The sequence below is a fragment of the Leptodactylus fuscus genome, chromosome 8 (genome assembly GCF_031893055.1).
Source record: "Leptodactylus fuscus isolate aLepFus1 chromosome 8, aLepFus1.hap2, whole genome shotgun sequence".
Lineage (NCBI taxonomy): Eukaryota > Metazoa > Chordata > Amphibia > Anura > Leptodactylidae > Leptodactylus > Leptodactylus fuscus.
The window spans coordinates 76,394,111-76,415,628 of NC_134272.1; the positions used below are offsets into that span (position 1 = coordinate 76,394,111).

Genomic DNA, 21,518 nt, shown 5'->3' on the forward strand with positions numbered 1-21,518 from the left:
CCTTCCCCTACTTTTGTATTGAGGAAGGGAACTGCAAACTACCCATGAGGATGAGAGTTGTGACAATGGACTCACACAATCCAGGCTTTCTATTAGTGCCCGCACTTATGTTTATGAGCGATTTGAAGTTGATAACAGAAGACATTGGCCACATTTCAAAGCTCAAACATCTCAAGTTCCATGAAGGCCGAGGGACTATTACCCAAGTCTACTGAATGTTCTCAGGGATTCAGTTTCACATGACAAGGCTTGTATTTTACATTCCATTTGGTATTAAAGTGTCAATAAACTTTGGAATAACTTTTCATTTTCCTTCCAGTATTTGTGATAGGAATACATTTTATCTACTTTATTAAAAGATTTTGTCTCCTTTCTGTGAATTCCTTCATTTCTTTATTGTGTCCCTTGTTTGTCTCTTGGGAGCTGAGATCTGTGCTCTGCTTACACTAGGTGTGCGGGTGTTCGGGCTTTTGTGCAATGCAGGGAAGCAGCAGCTGAGGGAGGTCAATTCAAACAAGTATTTGTCTTCGATTATGAAATATAGAATAATGCTTCTAGTGTCATGTGAAAGACAAGATTCTCATCTTTCTTAGGACACCAATATTCCAGTTCTGTCTGAGATGTTCATTGAAAATATAGCCAGGATTGGAATATTTATACACCGGTAGAACATCATCTGATAATCTTATCTTTCATACGACACCAGAATCACTGTTACAGGTTTTATAATGACCAAGATATAACAATTTGCGGGGGCCACACGGTGGCTCAGTGGTTAGCACTGCAGTCTTGCAGCAGTGGAGTCCTGGTGTTCAAATCCCGCCAAGGGCAAAAAAACATCTGCAAGGAGTTTGTATGTTCTCCCCGTGTTTGCATGGATTTCCATCCCATATTCCAAAAAGACATACTGATAGGGAAAAATGTACATTGTGCGCTCTATGTGGGGCACACAATCTACATAAAAAAAAATATATAATAATTTGCAGTGACCCCCTCCCCCTTCCCCAGCTTCAGTTTCCCTGCATTATACAGTGAAAACAATGTACAGATCCCAGCTCTCAATAAAGAAACCAGAGAATAAAGAAGTGCAGGAGAAAAGAGAGGAAAAATGTATTAAAGGGATTCTACCATTAAAACATTTTTTTTGTGGATAAGAGGTCGGAATACTCTTTAGAAAGGCTATTCGTCTCTTACCTTTAGACGTGGTCTCTGCCGCGCCATTCCTTAGAAATACCGTTTTTTACCGGTATGCAAATGAGTTCTCTGGCAGTGATGGGGCCGGCCCCAGCGCTCAAACAGCAATGAGGGCGTCCCCACCGCTGCCAGAGAAGGGTCTCCAAGCGCCGCCTCCTTTTTCGTCCACTGCGTCATGTTCAAAGTCTTCTTCCGGCGCAGGCTCGTAACCTAGCAGAGCAGACTGCGCAGGCGCACAAGTCACGGGAAAATGGCCGCTAACAATATTGTGCAAGTGACCATTTTCCCGTGACCTGTGCGCCTGCGCAGTGTGCTCTGCTCTGCTAGAAGTTACGAGCCTGCGCTGGAGGAAGACTTTGAACATGACACGGCGGACAAAGAAGGAGGCGGCGCTTGGAGACCCTTCTCCGGCAGCAGTGGGGACTCCCTCATTGCTGTTTGAGCGCTGGGGCCCGCCCCCATCACTGCCAGAGAACTCATTTGCATACCGGTAGAAAAACGTTATTTCTGAGGAACGGGGTGGTGGAGACCACGTCTAAAGGTAAGAGACAAATAGCCTTTCTAAAGGCTATTCCTACGTCTTATCCACAAAAAAAAAAAAAAAAAAATGGTAGAATCCCTTTAATAAAGTATATTACAGAATGTATTAATGGTACAAATACTGCCAGAAAAATCACAAGTTGCTGGAAAGTTTATTTACACTTTAAGGAACAATAGCATAGCTGGCTGTGAATAGTATGTTCTGGCAGATGGTATATACTTGGGGAATGACTGAACCTGCACGAAACATTATTGTATCAACCCAGTGTAAGAAGCGCTCAGAAGAGAAATGTTTGTGAGTGTTATTATTGATTTTCTGTAATTAAGAAGCTCCTCTATATATCACTATATATACATCACTATATACATATATATATATATAACTATATGTTGTATCCATGTGTAGAATAATGCCACTAAAATCGGACACTATGGCTCCTCGTTTCCATGTAGAGGAAGGGAAGCGACGATTAAATACTAGCATAAAATGACAGAGTGGCTATCTCTTTACGGATTGCTACATTCTTCCTATCCATTGTGGTGCAGATCATGTGGTGTAAATCCAAGATAGGTAGATAGATCAATAGTCATGACTGCATGTAGTTCCATATCACTGTATGAGATACAGTCTATTTATTGTATCATTAGACGATTCCCTATGTATCAGGTCCAATGTGCTTATAAATATCATGGTTACATACGGTTGTCAGTAAATAAAATACATTACTCAGTAAAGACCTGCAGGGGGCATTATATTGAGCACTATCCTATAGATAGTCAGGCACCTCTCCCAGCACTATACTGATCCCCAGAACCTCCACATTATTGTGTTGTTTGTGTATTATTTCCTATCTCTCTAAATCTGGCTGTCTGAGAAACTATCTCTCTAATCTCTCCCCACAACATACGGTAGACGCCTTCAGCCTGTGCATTTTATACTGCCTATGATTTATAGTCTCTCATATTTGGTTGTCCCCAGTCATGGGCTATATAAGCATGAGCCTGTTTGATCTCTGAGGTTATGTGATCCCTTTCTCCACCTTTATCCATGCGTAACACGGCGCCCCCATTTTATTTGATTCATATGAACTGAATCATAAAATTTTTGAATTATTTCAAATCCCAAACTTCTTTTAAAAAATTCTTTTTTAAAAAAAAATTCATTACAAACCTCTTGTCTCTTTTCTACTACAGACCTATATAGGTCTGCAGAGGATCTGTATACACAACAGTAGAACAATCAACACTGCAAAGTTTTAATTTAATTTTGCATAGAAAATTGTCACAAAACAAACAATGCAGCACAATTTGAGACTGGTACTTGATACGACAATGGTCTGTCCACTGCGGTGACCCTTCGGCCATTTCACATTGTAGGGTTTTTTAAAGAGTTAAATATTGACCTGTCATTAGGACTGGTCACCCCTATAGGATCAGTGGTGGCGCGACACCCCAGGGGTCACTAAATACTAAGCACAGAGTCATACATTATACAGCGGCTGTGCTTGGGATTGCAGTTCAGCCCTATACACTTAAATAGGACTGCCCTGCAAACAGATAAGATGATGAACAAACATGATATCAGTGGCCCAAGAAGTGGAAGTGGGGCTCACCTGAGTATCCCTCGCATTTCAAGCAGGGGGTCCTGGGTGTTGGACCCTAAGGACTGGTCATCAGTATTTAACTCTTTACGTAACGCTGTGTTGCAGGGTAGGGTATAGGTCTTCAGGTGCCCCATGGGTTGGGCTCAGCTTGTTTGCACCTCCACCAGTCACTTATTTCCCCGCAGAACATTAATATTACCTGTCAGCGGCTTTCTTTATTGCACACTATTTGGCGTTATTGTAATTCTGATTCATGCATCATTAACAGAGCTGAACAAATAGAAGGGCAACTAACTCAGCTTCAGGCTAAATAATTGTGTATATGCTTCAAATATAATCTCCTATTATGTCTAATTATGGAGCTCAGATACAGAGATCATTGTAACCTTTGTTGGCATTGAAATGTGTAGACTCAGTCAACCAAAAGAATTGAAAATACCATTGTAGCGGGTTACAGTAAGAGGACGCTACACAGTCCAGTGACTTCCAGTTCCTATAACTCGAAGGGCTTTGTAAAATGAGATTTTTTATAGAATTGTATTGTTTGAAAAAAAGAACAAGGCTGCTAAGTAAGGTTATCCAAATTATTATGCACAAATGCAGAATATAAATGGTTAATTCAAAGGATTTATGAGTAGCGTGGAGGAGGGTTTTTGTTACTGTAGGAGCTGTGGAATTAATGATTTATAGATTTGTGCAAAAGTTTTAGGGAGTCGAATAAAATGCTGCAATGTAAGGCCTGGTTCACATCAGCGGTAGGGTTTCCATTCGGGAAATCCAATTGGGAACTTAAGGGAAAATTTTAAATTTTCCTGTATTTGCTTGAAGGGGTTGTTCAGAGGGAGCCAGGGTGGGTGCTCTGTTGTCTGCTCCTGGTCCCCTTTTTCGTTGCGTGCTGGAGCTTGTGACATCAGAAACCATGTGACCAAATTTTGGTAAGGAACTAGTATGTCAGGGACATCCTTCTCCAACGACTGGTGAGGCCACTTATGGGTCTCAGCAGTCACGTGGGGGCCCGTGGCTTCCGGCCCAACAAGCTGGATGTGCTACAGAGAGGGATACGGGAGCAGATAATTGAGCCCCAGAGCAAGGAGAGTATGACATTTTTATTTTTATTATATACCCAACCCCAACTGCCCCATAGGTTGCTCCAAATCCTGCAAATCCTTTGAAAGAAACTAAAAGAGCTCAGTGAGCTGGCATAGGGTCGAGGAGTCAGATATATCTGTAGTTTTCTTGCCCTCCCACCCAACTATTGACTACAGTGACCAAACAGTTGATTATAGTTTTCAGTGTGAAGACAAAGCCTGTATGAAATGTATCAGATTCTGGGGCAGGGCTAGCAGCGATTTCACGATGTTGATGAAAATCAGAATCCTGATTTTTGCCAAATGGTAATTTTTTTGATTAATGGCATAGCCCTAGTTTAGTGATATAATCATTCTTATTATTGTGTATCAGCTACACTGAAAAAAACACACTAATAGATTGTAAAAGGCTGAATTTGATGGATAGTTCAGCCCCTAGTGGTGCATTTATCTCACATTTAAAGACTATGGGGAAATGTCAGTAACAACCGCAATTCTGAAATTATAAGGAAATCCTTATATAGGATGACACAAGGATAATTCACACTATAGTTGGGTATGTAAGTATTTCTGCCCCTATATACAGTGCATGGCCAAATGTAGGAAGGGGCAAATTGGCCATTTCTGGGACCACAAGCAAAGTTATACAGTATCTGGGGCCACTACTAGTACTACATTATTATTTCTCCTACACACAGTATACTGCCCCCTAGTGCTCTAAACACAGCGTAATGACACCTTATTGCCCCAAATAATATAATAACCTTTAGTTTCCCCACATACAGTATAATTCCTCCTTTGTGTCCACACATACATTATATTACTGGGAATGACCGGAATTTGTAAGAGCAGTCACAGCAATTAACTGATCACCATGACATTTCCAATGACCATGTATATGACCAACATACATAATTGGAGATCTGATCACGGGTGACTGTTGTGTGACAACTCCTTAAATGACATTAGGACCTAATATTGAACAAGATGCCTGGCTCTCAGTTGGCAGTGAAATTCATCTTAAAGCATTTTAATGGGGTAGAGTTCAGGACTTTGTGTGGGCAACTAAAAGAGGTATTCTGATCTTAATTTTGGTAAATCCACCTCTGCAACCCACTGCTATCTCCATCCCACCGAGAAAGGTGGTTTCCTTAGGATAGGTCATCAGTATCAGATTGGTGGGTGGGCAACACCCAACAACATGATCATCTGTTTACAGCAGTTGCCACCAGTAGTACACAGTGGACAGTCTGCTGCATCCATTGTGTAGTGGCCCCGCCAAGTTACTACTATTCGGCTTTCAATCACTCTCTACTCTAAATGTAGCATCCAATAGTCACCTAAACAGGTGGGGTGTTGGATCCCCTTCAATTTGATATTGATGTATTAGGGTAGGCCATAGTATCGAAAAGCTATACACTCACTTTAGGTTCTTCAACTTCTGATCAGTTTTGGAGTATATTATATCACTCCTGTACATGCCATTACCTAACATTGCATACACCTTTACTTGTATAGTGAAACCTTTTTTGAGATGACCTCACGAAATTGGGTACTTGTCTTCTGAACGAAGTCTGGTCCAGATAAGGGGCTGGTCTTCTCAATGTGGTTGTGTTTTGTAGAGGTTTTATCGTACTTCCTATGGTGGCCATAGCTGTAAAAAGTGTCCTTTGATGCAACCAATAAAAAGTCTTAATAACATTATTTCCTATTGCCAGCACATTCTCAAGACCACAATGATTGTCTTTGAGCTGCCCCCAACTGAGGTCACAATCTAATCTCTAATCTAATCTCTCTCAAACCAATGGAACCAATTTCTTTTCACACCACTGACCCTGATGGAAACCCATGTAGACATGAACCCATGTAGAGATGTTGTCCATAGTCGAATTTGGACCCAGGACACTAAAGATGGAAGGCATCGATGTCAACCAAGGCTATCGTAATGCATCTTACTTGCCAATTAGACATTGCGCTATGTTTTTCTATTTTTTAGACCACTTTTGAGCATTGACTAGAAAATGCCTAAAAAAGTTCATGTGAAACTAGTCTTGAAGAGGACTCGAATATCAATAGCCTATTCTTAGAATAGTGGGTTCTGACTCTCGGCACACCTGCTGATCTATTGAGGCGCTCCTGTATTCTTCCACTCTTCCACATGCCACATCTCCTTTATTTTTTACCAGGCATAGCTAGATCCTAAAAGCTGCTACTAAATATGTGGAGCCATGCCAGGAAAATAATGACGGAGATGCGGCACATAGCAGGGCACCTTTAGCTTCTTTAGTCAGCTGATCAGCAGGGGCGCCAAGAGTCACACTCCGATGGTCTTAAATTGATGGCCTATTTTTTTTTTGCTAGTAAATTGTTACTAGTGACAGAAAAGCAGAATATTCAGGATTCCTAATGTATAATGAGTCATTCTCTATCATGCTTCGTTCCTGTGTTGCAGTGTCATACCTCCTGCAAAAATAGAAGTGATAAAGCCACACAATGCGAGGCTTGAATCCTATTTACCGAGACTTTCAGAGCCGTTAACACACCCCGAACCGTATCTTGTTTTACAGATATTATAAAAATAGTCGGCAACTACTAAATTGATTCCATTTGCATAGAAATTAGCGGGATGAAAGCTACAAAGTGTGCTAATTATTTCACAAAACTGCAGAGTTTATGCAGCAATAGTAACAATGTGTAAGAAGAAGGTTCCTTGGTTCCTCCACTTGTGTTCTCACTTGGATAGGTGTTATATAGTAATGATGGCCATTGTGCGACCATAATTCTCCTATTGTCTGGAGGCCATCACACGTTTGGATAATTTTACTTCATGATGTAGACTTATTTAAAGAGCTTTTTGGCCTAAAATGATGAGTCAGTTGACAGAAGTGGAAAAATAACTGCTTTGTCCGCTGATAGGAGGTAAATGTCATACACGATCCTGTTGGAGGTAAATGTCCTACACGATCCTGTAGCTGGCCATACACTTTAGGGAGCTCAACCTAATACTCATCTGGCTGACAATTGTTGCATGTGCCCAGGCATACTGATATATACGAGCACTCCCATGGGTTAAACCGACGGGAGGTGGCCTCATTGAGTGGTGATAATCAGATGTGGCCCCAAAGCAAAAACAGTGGGAAAACCACTTTAGTGCCCACTTATAACCACCAGGAGAGGAATAGGTGTCATTATTTGGTTATTGGTATGTGATGATGTAGGCTGCACCCTTTACAGGCACCGAAGAGGGTTGAATAGAGCAATGGTCCCACGTTGACCTGCCTATGGGACTAAAGGACATGTACTTGATGCTTTCCAAGTTTCAGATGGGAAGGGTTATCCAACACCCCACCCATTAGGCAACTGCTACATTTAGAGTGGAAAGTGAATGGGAGCTGAGTAGTAGAAACCTGGCAGGGCCACTACACAATGGATGGAGCAGACTCTGTCCACTGTGTACTACTGGTGGAAGCATTACCAATGTTTGAGGGTCTTATATTATAGAGAGAGGTCTAACAGTACAACAGGTAAATTGTAAATGTCATCCAACGGCTCTGTAGTTGTGGCCCATATGAAAACCAATATCCAGAACTTCACGAAGGGCAGCCTATGGGAGTTTTTAGTTCTTTTGCCCCTATGATGATAAGCCTCATGATAAAAAGCATAAACATTGGGCACCCTCCTGCCCCATGGGCTGTGATGACTGGGGTAATTACAGACAGGGTTGTCCTATGATGGGTATAGCTTCTTTACGGCCCTGGGTTCACAACTTTTATCCTGTAAACCTGTTTTTTCCACCCAGACATTAGCAATTTATCTTATTGGCAAGCAAATAGCAAGTCACCATTCCCAAATCTCGATGCTGATCCACCATGTCCAAGAGATGGAACAGGAGGAACTTGTGTTTCCATTTTTTGGAGTTTATTGATAAATTGGGGATTATATTCATGTTATAGAGAGGTTGGGAGACACAAGAAATAGAGAGGAACATAGAGATTGTATCTAGAAGTATTAAGGTTGTACCTGAGATATAGTAGTTTGTAAGGCTTAGTCGATGTATGGAGGAGTCAGGACATAACATATAGACGTTTCGGAACCTGTAGAAAGGGGGAAAGAAGAGATAGATAAGTGATAGATGAATTGTTCAGTTTTCTATGGACGGAGTAGTACCATAGTGTTCTATGGCAGGCCACCGACGAAGACGTTGCAATCTACACTTAGTATATGATATATGTATACAATAGTAATTTGCGAGTGTTAGAAGTGCTGAAAGGGTCTTGGGTATGTATATAAGCTGGAGTTGGTTCATAGGGGTTAGTTGTGTATATTGTAGTGTTATCTCCTCTCTCTCTGCTGGATGAACTATAAGCAAACACGGCCCTGGGTGTTGTCAGTAGTCATTTCTAGTTTGGCCAGGGATGCAGATCACTTTTGTTATTACTCTAGTATATCTATATTAAAAGTGAATTAGCATTGTGTTCACAGCATTGTATGCCTACGGGTCATATATAGTCCTATGAGCCCCATGGTTACGGTCTACAAGAAGAATCTTATCTTATCGAATTTTATGTATCTCTTATAGAATTTTATGTATCTCTTATAGAATTTTATGTATCTCTTCTAGAAATCCCCATCCCTTTAGGTATTAAGTCTCGTTTTTCAACATTGATAATTAGTTCTCTACATTAATCTTTTATTGCTGTTGTTTCTGCCAATTATTGTGAAATTATGTAGCAATTATCAGACTCTATGGTTACATATAATTAAAGAACAACAGGGAGCAGATTTTTTGACATATAGCTATTCATGTTAACTAATGATTTTAATGTCTTAAAGGGATTCTGCCCACACCCGAGCCGCTTGTAAACCACTTATATTATGTTGTAGTGGGGTTTGTGACACCGTGAATGGATTTTTTTTTTGTGTCAAATTGCTGCCAAGAAAATCCATTCTTAATGTGAATGCACGTGAGCTGTTTAGTTTAACCTGTCTCTGCTGGAGCGCCTGTTTATACCTATGGTCGCTGCACATTGAGACCATTCCAAAAAAAAATCTGCGTCACAGCTTGGGTGCACTGAACTGCTCATTTGTATACAGATTAAATTGGATATTCTTGGCAGCTAGATTTGACATTGATACAAAATAGGTCTATTCATTATGTTACTAACTACGACCCCAACAACAGCATAGAAGGAACCACTTTGGTGGTGGTAGACGTGATAGTGCTCCTTCTCTACCATTGGTGTTGGTGCAGGCAAAACCAAGATGACAAGTCTAAGCAATGTCTTGTTCCTCAACCTTATTCTTGGCTAAGTTTTTTATACTTTGCACCAAGAGGATTCCCAAATTGGAGGCTTCAGATGGGTCTTGGGTTAGTCAGAGCTAAGTAAGGGGAACTGGTGAGGATGAACCAGAAGTGAGGCATCAGGCTGACCTCCAACTAGATGGGGTGTTCAGTACTCGAAAACTGCTTGGAAGTTGAAGAAGGAATTGACCCTGAGTAACAACAATACTTATTACTATTGCCAAGCATATACATATACAGTATAGTCTGAGTTTCTGTTCTTTCTATTATCTACTTGGTGTCCGATCCACAGGCAGCATGTTATAGAGCAAGAGGAGCTGAGCACACTCATGCATAGCTTTCATGGGAAAGATTCAGTATATGTGAAAATTCTGCCCTTCTTATGCTCCGGTAGGTGGGCTCAATGGTTGACAACCTTCTCTTTTTTACTGTGGAAAACAAGATATCAGTTCCTAGATAAGTCATCCATTGCATATAACTGCATGTACTATGTTCCCGTTGATGGGATATTCCACCCAAGTTTTTTTTCATCTCAAATGGAATCTGATCTGCAGGTATCCGTCTCAGATGCTGCACAGTGTATGGAGCTTTGTACATCCAACTCTGTACACTGTGCTGTTTCTACTATCGATAACCTATCCCACTGACTTCAATGGGAGTTGAGCTGCAGTTACAGCACCGGATCCCTATACAGTGGATAGAGCTTTCTGCTTCGGTCCTTGCATTGTGTATAGGATTGGCTCCAGAAGTGGCTTTGAATAGCTGATCGGTCTGGGGGTTGGCTGCTAGCCCCCACCTATCTGTCGTCAATAAAAACTTTAATCCTGGACAACCCCTTTAATATCCTACTGATCTGGTCCATCTTGAGACCGACTTAGATGTGGGGCCTACTGTAGGGTTGCGGCTTATTGATTAGCGGGGAGTCACCTGCTCCGGCTCCAGCCAGTTGTCTTACAGTCTATGAAATGGACTAGGGGCATGGCTAATCTCCTGAGACACATATAAAGTAGGGTTGAGCGATCGGGATCGGAAAAGATCGGATTCCGATTGGCGATTGAGTAAATTTCACGATCTCGATTGAAATTCCGACCCGATCTTTTCCAGCGGGATCGAGATCGGAGGTTATCTCAAGATCGGCTCAACCCTAAAAGTGACTTTTCCCATAGAGAAGCATTGACTAGGGTTGAGGATCAGGATCGGAAAAGATCGGATTCCGATCGGCGATCAAGCAAATTTCACGATCGCGATCGAGATTGGCTGGAAAATTATCCGAAATCGGATTTTAAAATCGATCTTGAAATCTCAAGATCGGCTCAACCCTAATATAAAGTGAACATTTCTTAGCATGTTCTCTATATGTGAGAATTTGCTGGAATTTTTTATGCACTTTCTATCTGTAGCGTTCCCTTAATATTCCTAAAATTTGCAAAACTTACAATTTAAAACCGCCATCCTGTTGACCACACTCCTGCTTATACAACTTAGCTTTGAAGCGTAGGCTGTATGACAGCATTGGGCCAGAAAACCAGCTCTGTGACAGCTGTTCCATCCTACAGGGAATCAACAGTGAGAGGCTGGTATCTGAGCACCGATGTTAATATTATCCGCTCTTACATCTTTCTTCCAGACTCCTCGCATTCATAGTGACAGTCTTTTTTCATTTTAATATCAACCTGCTATTACCTCAACATGTGGAAACCATTGGGTGGTCTCTAGAAGTTTTCTAAATATGTCAGCTGTCAGATTCTCATACAAAATAATGATAAATTCCTGTTTGACTGCCTGCCAATAGTTTCCTGTTCCCAAGTGAACATACTTCTATGAAGCCAGGAATAAACTTATTTTTCAAAGCAAAGTCGTGCAGGGTTGCAATTTGGAACCTTCTTCTAGTTCATGTCTGAAGTTGGCTGTCCTCCCGTGAGACTGTCTAAAAAATTATGGAACTGTTTGATCAGTTATCTTACATGTAGCAAGAGTTTGAGGACATGGATTCTGAGCCATTGAGGAACCTAAAAAAATACCTTCAATTATTCTCTTGTAAAGTATCATTAACAGCACAAAAAGTTGCATTCAGCCCACCCCATCACCATTGTATGCTCAGATTGTGGAGGTTTTAGAATATTCTTAAAGTGGTTACCAAACAAGCTTTTGTCACCTTTCCACAGGTCCCCAATTGGGGATTGCAAAGCTGCCATTCTGGAAGTTGTAACAATAATGCCATTCACACTTTTTGGGACTAACTGAGATATTGAGGTCCCATTGGGACATGTGTGGCCACTGCCCCAGTTGAGTGCCTACAGAACCCTGTTGTAGGTATCAATGAGGGCTCAGGGGGTTAAAATCTCCACTAACCAAATATTGATCATCTATCCTGTGCATGTTCTGAGATAACCCCTTTAAGATGGAGAGTGCTGAGCTACTTATTTTCTGCAAATAATGAATTAAAGGGATTGTCCAGAGTGTCTTATTTTATTTACGTCCACCTGGGGTTTTTATGTCATACCTGGGGATTCTGGGCTGGTTCTGACACCAGATCAATCTACTTCCTCCATCCTTTCCATTTTCTCATGGGCTAGAAGACTATAGTAAAGCCAACCCTCATAGCATAGGTAAATACCTGTAAAAACATGAGAAGTGGAAGAGGCACAGTGACCTGGGAGCCAGGTGTTGGTTTCCATCGCATTAGCCAAGGTCAGAACTAGTCTGGGACTCCCAGGTACAGCATCAAAAACTCCAGGAGCAAGTCAGTATAGTAAGAATCCCTGGACAACCAATTGTATTCCTGACATTTTTATAACAGGGAGGTAGAAAATGGATGACGGAGGTGAAATTTGGAAAGAAAGAGGGACAATCTGGAAGACTAGACCCTGAGATAATGGAATCTCAAGACTTGTCCAGGGCGATTGTATCCGACGTAATTCCCCAGATACAATGGAATATCAAACCTCCATCAGGCGTCCGTTTATTATCCTATTCTGTGCCCTTTAAAGAAAAATGGAGTAACCAGATTGATAAAAAAAAAAAACATATGGGAGCCCTGCCCTTTTAATGTATGCTCCAGATGAATACTCAGCTCCATCTAGATCCCAGTTGGACTCCTTAAGAATCCTCTTCCTCCTCGTCTAGGTCATTTCTCCTTTCGAGTATGAGTAAAAAATAATCTCTTTTTTTTGTCCACAATTGTAGAATTAACATGCATGTGAATGGGAAAGTCAGGGGTAAATAGCTGTTGGTTAAACAAGGGGCTGTCTAAGGCTAGGTTCACATCTGTATTGGAGTCTCCATAGAAGACTCCACCACAGATTCCACACAAAATCGCCAGAGAGAAAAGTCCTGCAAGGAGGAGTTTTCTCTACCCGAGTTTCAGTTTTAACCCGGCAGACTCCATTATAGTCTATGAGGTCTGCAGTTGTCCTCAGGTAACTGCTTTTTAAGTTGACAGGCCCTCCATCTTTCCAGTACCCATGTGAGCCCAAACGATGGAGAGCTGAACGCTAGTGTCAACCTAACATAAGGTGTATGCTACAGTGTCAGTCCATATGGGGTGTACATAGGTTCTTTCTCTGTGATTTTTGAAAGGGGTGAAGGGTTAAATACTCCTGAGAGGTGAAATAACTGGGTGAGGGCAGGTTCACACCTGCGCCCGGTCTCCACTTTCCTGCATGTCCAACTTTGTGTCCAGTTAAAAAAAAAATAGTTTTGCCGCGGAGAGGCAGAAGACGCTCATGTGCGGTCACTTTGCAAACCCATTCAAGTGAATGAGTTTGAAAACTGACCAATGGGTTTCCGTCTCCTGCCCAGTTTCTCTCGGCAGAAGACAGAAACCCGAAAGCGAAGACCGGGCGCAGGTGTGAACCCACCCTAAAGAGTATGAGGACATACACACCCCGATAGAGTGATGGTGGGGGCCATCTGATGCCTAAGAGGATGGGATATACCATGCAGTATATGCTGATCTACATTGAAGGATCTCTCCAGTATTTTATCTACTGTGTGCAGGTATAAGGGTAGGTAGGATTTTTGTTCACTTGTCCCTATTTTGAAAGAGTCATCCAAACCCAGTCCATGCCCATCAAATCCAGTAGCTTTTCTGTCAATGTTGGGGATGGGGGGGTATAAGGTTGACCCTTATTTGTATAATGGATTTAATATATACAATAGTAAAAATGTCTCTACTTTGTGAGTTTCTGTAAGACTGTAGGCCCCCAAAGATGGCTGACATTAACGTAATCTTCACAGCTCAGGAAATACATACAATCATGAATGTCTCTTACAGAATATCTGAATTGTCGGACAGATTCAGATATCATTGAAAAACTTGGTATGAGATATCTGGACAGTGTATTACATAATACATGCTGCATTTAGAGGATTTTGTATTTCCTATGAACATATGTCAACATTATTATGATGTGAACTTCTAGGTTTTATGGACAGTCATAAGAAAACAAGTGTCCGCACTCCGTGAATTCTCTGGTTTTATGTATCAGAAGATAATATAAAATACCATCTGGCACTTAGAAAGTCTGAAACAAAAACACACAACAGATTCCACCATTGTATTATTTACTTAACAAAACTGAAGCCATGTGTGAAAAACTAAGTGCCCCCCATGGCTCCATAGCTTGTAGATTCCCCTTTATAGCAATAACCTGAACTCCTGGCTTTCTGGATGACTTTATCAGATTTTCACATTGTTTTGGAGGAATTTTGGCTGACTACAATGTTGCTTTAAGTCAAGTTTGTTCACATTGGTTTCTGCACAATTCTCTTAAGGTCCAGCCGCAGCATTTCTATTGGATTAGGGACTGGGCCTGTTGTAGATTTGCTGCTGTGCTCAGGTCATCGTCCATTCACATGACCCAACTTTGGCCCTAGATTTAGCTGTTGTATAGACGGCCTCACATCTGACCTTACAATACTAAACAAAGGACTTCATGGTCCACTCAATGACAATGACAACATCTCAACTTTGGACTCTTCTGTCCAACTTAAATTCCATTGTGTAGCCTGACACTGCGGTGAATTTGCTGGGATGACCATTTCTGTGAAGATTGTCAACTGTCTTGAATATTTTCCGGAATTGAATAATCTTACTCTTTGTAGAATGGCTTTGTAGAATGGTCAAATGACCTTATAACCCTCCCCGATTGACAAACAGAAACAGTTGCTGATGTATTTCCTCCTTGCCATTGTATTTGCACGTCTGAATCCTCCAGGGCAGCAAACTGCCAAAACTTCTGCATCTATAGAGTAGAGCACACTGCCAAAACTTCTACATCTATAGAGTAGAGCAAACTGCCAAAACTTCTGCATCTATAGAGTAGATCACACTCACTGATGATGAATTAATCCAGGGAATATGATTAGTGGCACTGACTGCTATTTATCCTCTTAATTCCTATGGAATCAGTAAGGGGGCACTTAGTTTTCACACATTGCTTTTGCATTTTGTCCTAGTTTTTGTTACCTAAACAATAATCCCTGTATATTTTTGGTTGCATTTGCCTGGACTTTCTTTTTCTCCTGACTATATATGGATATTTGTATGTGTAAGTGCCACTGCATGTATGTTATATTTGCTTATTTTCACCGGGCCGTGTACATTTGGCATTAAATACATCATCTTACCACAGCTCACTAGATGTCCTGCAAGTCTTTGTCCTGGCATCAGTTATTTTTTGGAGTACATTTGTGAAAACTGGACTCGGAGCAGAACTCATTTTTCTATTTGCTTTGGTGCTGTAGACGCTTTACGTATGAGACTGGCCGCTATACAGTGTGCGTGTAAAAATTGCAAAAGCATTTTTGCTTTTAGCATTTTATTGAAATGTTAGGTCTTATTTGGGTTGCAAAATGTGATTCTGCACTTATAAGTTTTAAGATGATTCTATCATCAAGTCCCTTCTATGCTGTTGCCGGGGCCGTTAGTAACATATAGAACTTACCCCGAAAAATAAATAGGTCCATCAACAAGAAAGTGAACGAGATATGGACCACGGAATAGGATGACCACCAGGGCAATGTTGTTTGGTAAAAGGGGTAGAACATAATAAATCGATATAAATATTGCCGTAATTGTAATGACTCACCGAAAAAAGTTACCAGGTCAAGCTACGATCACACCTGCATTGGGGAACCGTTCGGGGACTCCATCTACCTTTCCACTTGAAATATGTGTTGGCAAACGTCCTGCAAGCATCTGGGAACTGAGAGAAAACCAGTTGGACCCTATTATAGTTTATGGGGTTTGCAGGTTTCTGGGGGTTTCTGTTTTTTGAGTCCCTAAGCAGACCCGAAGAACAGAAACACAAACGCTAGTGTGAACCTAGTGTCATTTTTATTGTGGCTCAGTGGTTAGCACTGCAGCCTTGCAGCGCTGGAGTCCTGGTGTTCAAATCCCACCAAGGGCATAAAAAACATCTGCTTGGAAGGTGGGGATGGAAAATATGGAAAAAGCTTCAGCCTTAGGGGGAGTTCACAAAATTACGGCTGCAAAATAACACGGCGTATACGATCCTCTCTCCCATTGAAATCAATGGGAGCGTTTATGGCATGCAAAGTCTCACACGCCGTATATGTGCCACATCACATGGCATGTTACATTGTGTGAACTCCCCCTTAATTTCCAAACTACCCTGGGTTAGATTAAAGGTATATGAGCGCCTTTACAATGGCATCTAGTAACGCTAGTTTCAGCCAAGGGATTCTTCTGCATGCACTTGGCTGTTCATGGGGTTTCCTTCCAGGTGCTCCAGTTCCCTCTCACGTTCCAAGGCTTACATTACTTATCTTAGTGGAAGTGGCCCTGGGGGTGAGTATCTAAAATAAGACTGCGAGCTCAAGTGAGGACAAGACCTGCCTGTAATACGTTCCGTACTCACTATAAACCCATCAACATCCTTGACCTTCTTTGATGTATTTTGCTTTCAGTCTTTCTGAAATGGACAAAGGAGCGGTGATGGCTTCTCTCTGTGGGTTATATAAATACCTGACCCACTAGTATAGTAAAGTATGTTTTATTTATCATCAGTGTATATATATATATATATATATATATATATATATATATATATTCTTCCTTTGTGGGTCACAATGTCTAAAATGCAACTTCATCAAATATGAAAATGCGTCTTGTAAAATTCATGAATAGAGACTTTGCAAAACTTTCATTTGTTCTTCCTATTCAGCTTGTGCTGAGTTACTATACAAGTGTCTTTACAACATGTCCTTTCGTATATCTCACCCTGAACGCTAAAAAATCCACCACATTACATCTCCAAAGGTCAAGTCAGCTGTCATCAGGACTATGGAGTTGGTAGGCCAAACCATTGAGTCTTACCCCTGTATTTTTCCTCAAGTCCACTCCAACTCCAATATAAATGGCCGACACCTAAGGTCAGACATAGGGTTGAGAGATCGGGATCGGGAAAGATCGGATCCTGATCAGCGATCAAGCAAATTTCAGGATCACGATCGGCTGGAAAATGATCAGACTTTAAAATCGATCCTGAAATCTCAAGATCGGCTCAACCCTAGTCAGACATTAAAGGTAAAAATCTTCTAATTCACAAAAAAAAACCTAATCATACAAGTAAATATGTAACAAACTCTAATCTAATATACAATATTAATGATTCTATGATATAATTTGATACAGTCATTTAGTATTTAATCGAAGTCAGGACAGTAACTTTTTTTTTCTCCCACTTTTTTGAACTCCAAAGCCACCCAACTCCAACATCCCTGTGACGACAAAGCTGTTCGGTAGGGTCCTAATTATTGGTAGAGACCCCTTCATATTAGTCAGTAATTGGCACTCCTTTCACTTTGGCAGAAAAGAGCAACAGAAATCAATGTGCAAATGTAGACAAGCCAAAACTTTTTTCAAAAAGTTGCAATTTTTTGGGGTTGTTTTCAGTGAAATAGGTGCCAGGGCTATGCTGTGACTTTTTATGGTACTACTAATGATTGCACTGAACATGTATCCTGATATATTGCAGCTACCACTCAACAGTTAAATTCAATCAGTAGTGCTACAAAAATTTGCAGGGTAGCCTTGACCTAACCCAAAAATATTCAGGCCTCGTTCATATCTGAGTTGGGAATCCGGTCAGGCGAGTCTGCATGGGGAACAGAATACTAAACACATTTGCAAGCGTTGTGCAGTGAAAGCACACGGACCCCATAGACTATAATAGGGTCCGTGTGCTTGCCGCAAGATCTGCATCCCCTCAATAAATTTTAGTTATATTTACCTGGTACTCTATACATATATAAGAGTTTTCAGGATTTAGGCAAACTTAGGGGTCACTGGAGTCCCGATCCCTTTCCCCTCCTGTACCAGAACTCGCTACGCTAAAAGTGGAGAGGCTCACATGATCTCTGACATCAGTCAGTGGTTTTCTATAGAATTTCACTGAACAAAGCTGCAGTATAATCTACACAGCGCCACCTATCACTCAAAAACTGGTGCACCACATGATTTCTCTAACTGCTGCAAATATTGTATCTCCTGAATGGTACGGCGTACTTGTTTACTGCTCAGTTATTGTCTGTTTTGCTACAGTTGTCCCGTCTCTAGTTGTATCCTGATGTGGCCCACGTTTCTAGGCCGTGAAGTTATTGCTGTTGTACGTTTTATGTATTCTCAGGTACTCAAGGGGTTTCCAGAATGCCTGCAAGCAGATATTTGTCTGCATCTCAATCAAACATTGCTGCAGAACTGTAAGGCGTTCAAAGGAGCGAGCAAAGGATGTCTACGAGCCTTGGCTATGAAGTTTAAAACCACACATGCGCCCCCTGGAGATACACTCGTTCACTCAGGAGATGTGCTCACTGCGCTGTATTTTCTGTCAAGGGGCTCTATTGAGATTCTTAAAGATGATATAGTGGTGGCAATTTTAGGTAAGATCTGGTCTGGAGGGATCCAATAAAAATTAGCTTAAGATTCTAGAGCACATTGTCAATGGTAACTTTAGGACCATCACAAGATCCATCACTTAGGACCGGTCCCAGATCCTATAGGACACCATGACTACTATTATATGCATGAATGTAACGTTTAAGAGGTGGTTGACCCCTATGATGTATCTGTCATAGGAAGGTCATAGGAAGACGGGCAGCTAGCGAAATTCATATATAGTATATTCTCCATGAACTCCAAGAATAGGTGATTAAAATAACACCCTGAACCCGAACTCCCATCCTCAGGTCTCCTCCACTAGGTTGCGGCATTTGCTTCACCCAGGGCAGAGGTTAAAGGGATCCCATTACTAAAATTGTATTTTTTTCTGCCTACCATGTAGGAATAGCCTTAAGAAAGGCTATTCTTCTCCTACCTTTAGATGTCTTCTCCAGGCCGCGGTTCGGTAGAAATCCCGGTTTTTGGCAGTATGTAAATGAGTTCTCTTGCATCACGGGGGGGTGGTCCCCAGTGCGCAAATAGCACTAGGGGCGTCCCCAATGCTGTGGGAGAACTCTCCAGCGCCACCTCTGTCTTCTTCAGGAACGGGTCTTCTTCACGTCTTCCTCCGGCGGTGGCTTCAAACTTCTAGGCCTAGGGAAAAGCCGACTATGCATGCCTGCCGAACACAAGATAATATCCGCTTACACAGTATTGTAAGCGGCCATTTTCTTGTGGCTGGCAGGCATGCGCAGTCGGCTGCCCGAGGCCTAGAAGTTTGAAGCCACTGCCGGAAGAAGACGTGAAGAAGACCCTTCCTGAAGAAGACAGAGGCGTCGCTGGAGAGTTCTCCCACAGCATTGGGGACGCCCCTAGTGCTATTTGCGCACTGGGGACCACCCCCCGTGATGCAAGAGAACTCATTTGTATACTGATGAAAAATGAATTATATACCAAATGGCGGCGCGGAGAAGACATCTAAAGGTAGGAGAAGAATAGCCTTTCTTAAGGCTATTCCTACATGGTAGGCAGAAAAAATTGAGTTTTAGTGATAGGATCCCTTTAAGTTCACCTGCTGACTTGACAACTTAGTCCCCATCCTAGGTGGCACATTATTCACCCTGGAGGTCCAGTGGCCATTTCTGTTGGTCCCATGGTTTATTGGAGTTCCCTTCTAACCTAAAGGTATTTCATACACGTTTGGGTTTTCAGTATATGCATTGACTTCTTGACCAAGAATGATTTACATCAGTTAGAAATGGAAAGGATTAGGTTGTAGGTAACAGTCCCAATATAATGGAGGGTGTAACAAGCTGTAATGTAATGGACTTATTTTCTATCCTCAGGTAAGAATGATATTTTTGGAGAGATGGTTCACCTTTACGCCAAACCTGGAAAATCAAATGCGGATGTACGAGCGCTGACTTATTGTGACCTGCACAAAATCCAAAGAGATGACCTACTGGAAGTTTTAGATATGTATCCAGAATTTTCAGATCAATTTCTTACAAATCTAGAGCTGACTTTTAACTTACGAGATGAAAGCTCAAAGGTTTGTACCAATTGTATATATTATTTATATTATTAGTATTAGTATAACTCTCCCTATAATTCTATCTCAGATTGGTACTGCAGCAATGATAAAGATTTCATACTTATGATTTGCCAAAAGATTTGTGATCTCTGCTTGACCCAACTGAACAGAGCTCAGCTTCTCTCCTCTATCATATAACCCTATATATCACAGAGCTCAGCTTCTCTCCTCTATCATATAACCTATATATCACAGAGCTCAGCTTCTCTCCTCTATCATATAACCCTATATATCACAGAGCTCAGCTTCTCACCTCTATCATATAACCTATATATCACAGAGCTCAGCTTCTCTCCTCTATCATATAACCTATATATCACAGAGCTCAGCTTCTCTCCTCTATCATATAACCCTATATATCACAGAGCTCAGCTTCTCTCCTCTATCATATAACCCAATATATCACACAGCACAGCTTCTCTCCTCCATCATATAACCTATATATCACAGAGCTCAGCTTCTCTCCTCTATCATATAACCCTACATATCACAGAGCACAGCTTCTCTCCTCTATTATATAGCCCTATATATCACAGAGCTCAGCTTCTCTCCTCTATCATATAACCCTATATATCACAGAGCTCAGCTTCTCTCCTCTATTATATAACCCTATATATCACAGAGCTCAGCTTCTCTCCTCTATCATATAACCCTATATATCACAGAGCTCAGCTTCTCTCCTCTATCATATATCCCTATATATCACAGAGCTCAGCTTCTCTCCTCTATCATATAACCTATATATCACAGAGCTCAGCTTCTCTCCTCTATCATATATCCCTATATATCACAGAGCTCAGCTTCTCTCCTCTATCCTATAACCCTATATATCACAGAGCTCAGTTTCTCTCCTCTATCATATAACCCTATATATCACAGAGCTCAGCTTCTCTCCTCTATCATATAACCCTATATATCACAGAGCTCAGCTTCTCTCCTCTATCATATAACCCTATATATCACAGAGCTCAACTTCTCTCCTCTATCATATATCCCTATATATCACAGAGCTCAGCTTCTCTCCTCTATCCTATAACCCTATATATCACAGAGATCAGCTTCTCTCCTCTATCATATAACCCTATATATCACAGAGCTCAGCTTCTCTCCTCCATCATATAACCCTATATATCACAGAGCTCAGCTTCTCTCCTCTATCATATAACCCTATATATCACAGAGCTCAGCTTCTCTCCTGTCAAAGAATTCATCATTTTCCCCTCTGTCACATCCTGCTATTACATAGGGCTGCAAAAATCACTGGACAGCTTCTCCTTAAGTGCTCATTAAA

At 41.4% G+C, this 21,518-nt stretch overlaps 1 protein-coding gene across 3 annotated transcripts in view; it reads left to right on the top strand.

The window, feature by feature from the left end:
- KCNH7 (potassium voltage-gated channel subfamily H member 7) overlaps positions 1–21,518 on the top strand; it is a 253,235-nt gene that overhangs the window by 214,592 nt on the left and 17,125 nt on the right. For all 3 annotated transcript variants that reach the window (XM_075284237.1, XM_075284238.1, XM_075284239.1), the window contains 2 exons: positions 18,392–18,635; positions 19,980–20,185. In XM_075284237.1, the coding sequence (XP_075140338.1) occupies positions 18,392–18,635; positions 19,980–20,185 (450 nt within the window). The remainder of the gene's footprint in view (positions 1–18,391; positions 18,636–19,979; positions 20,186–21,518) is intronic.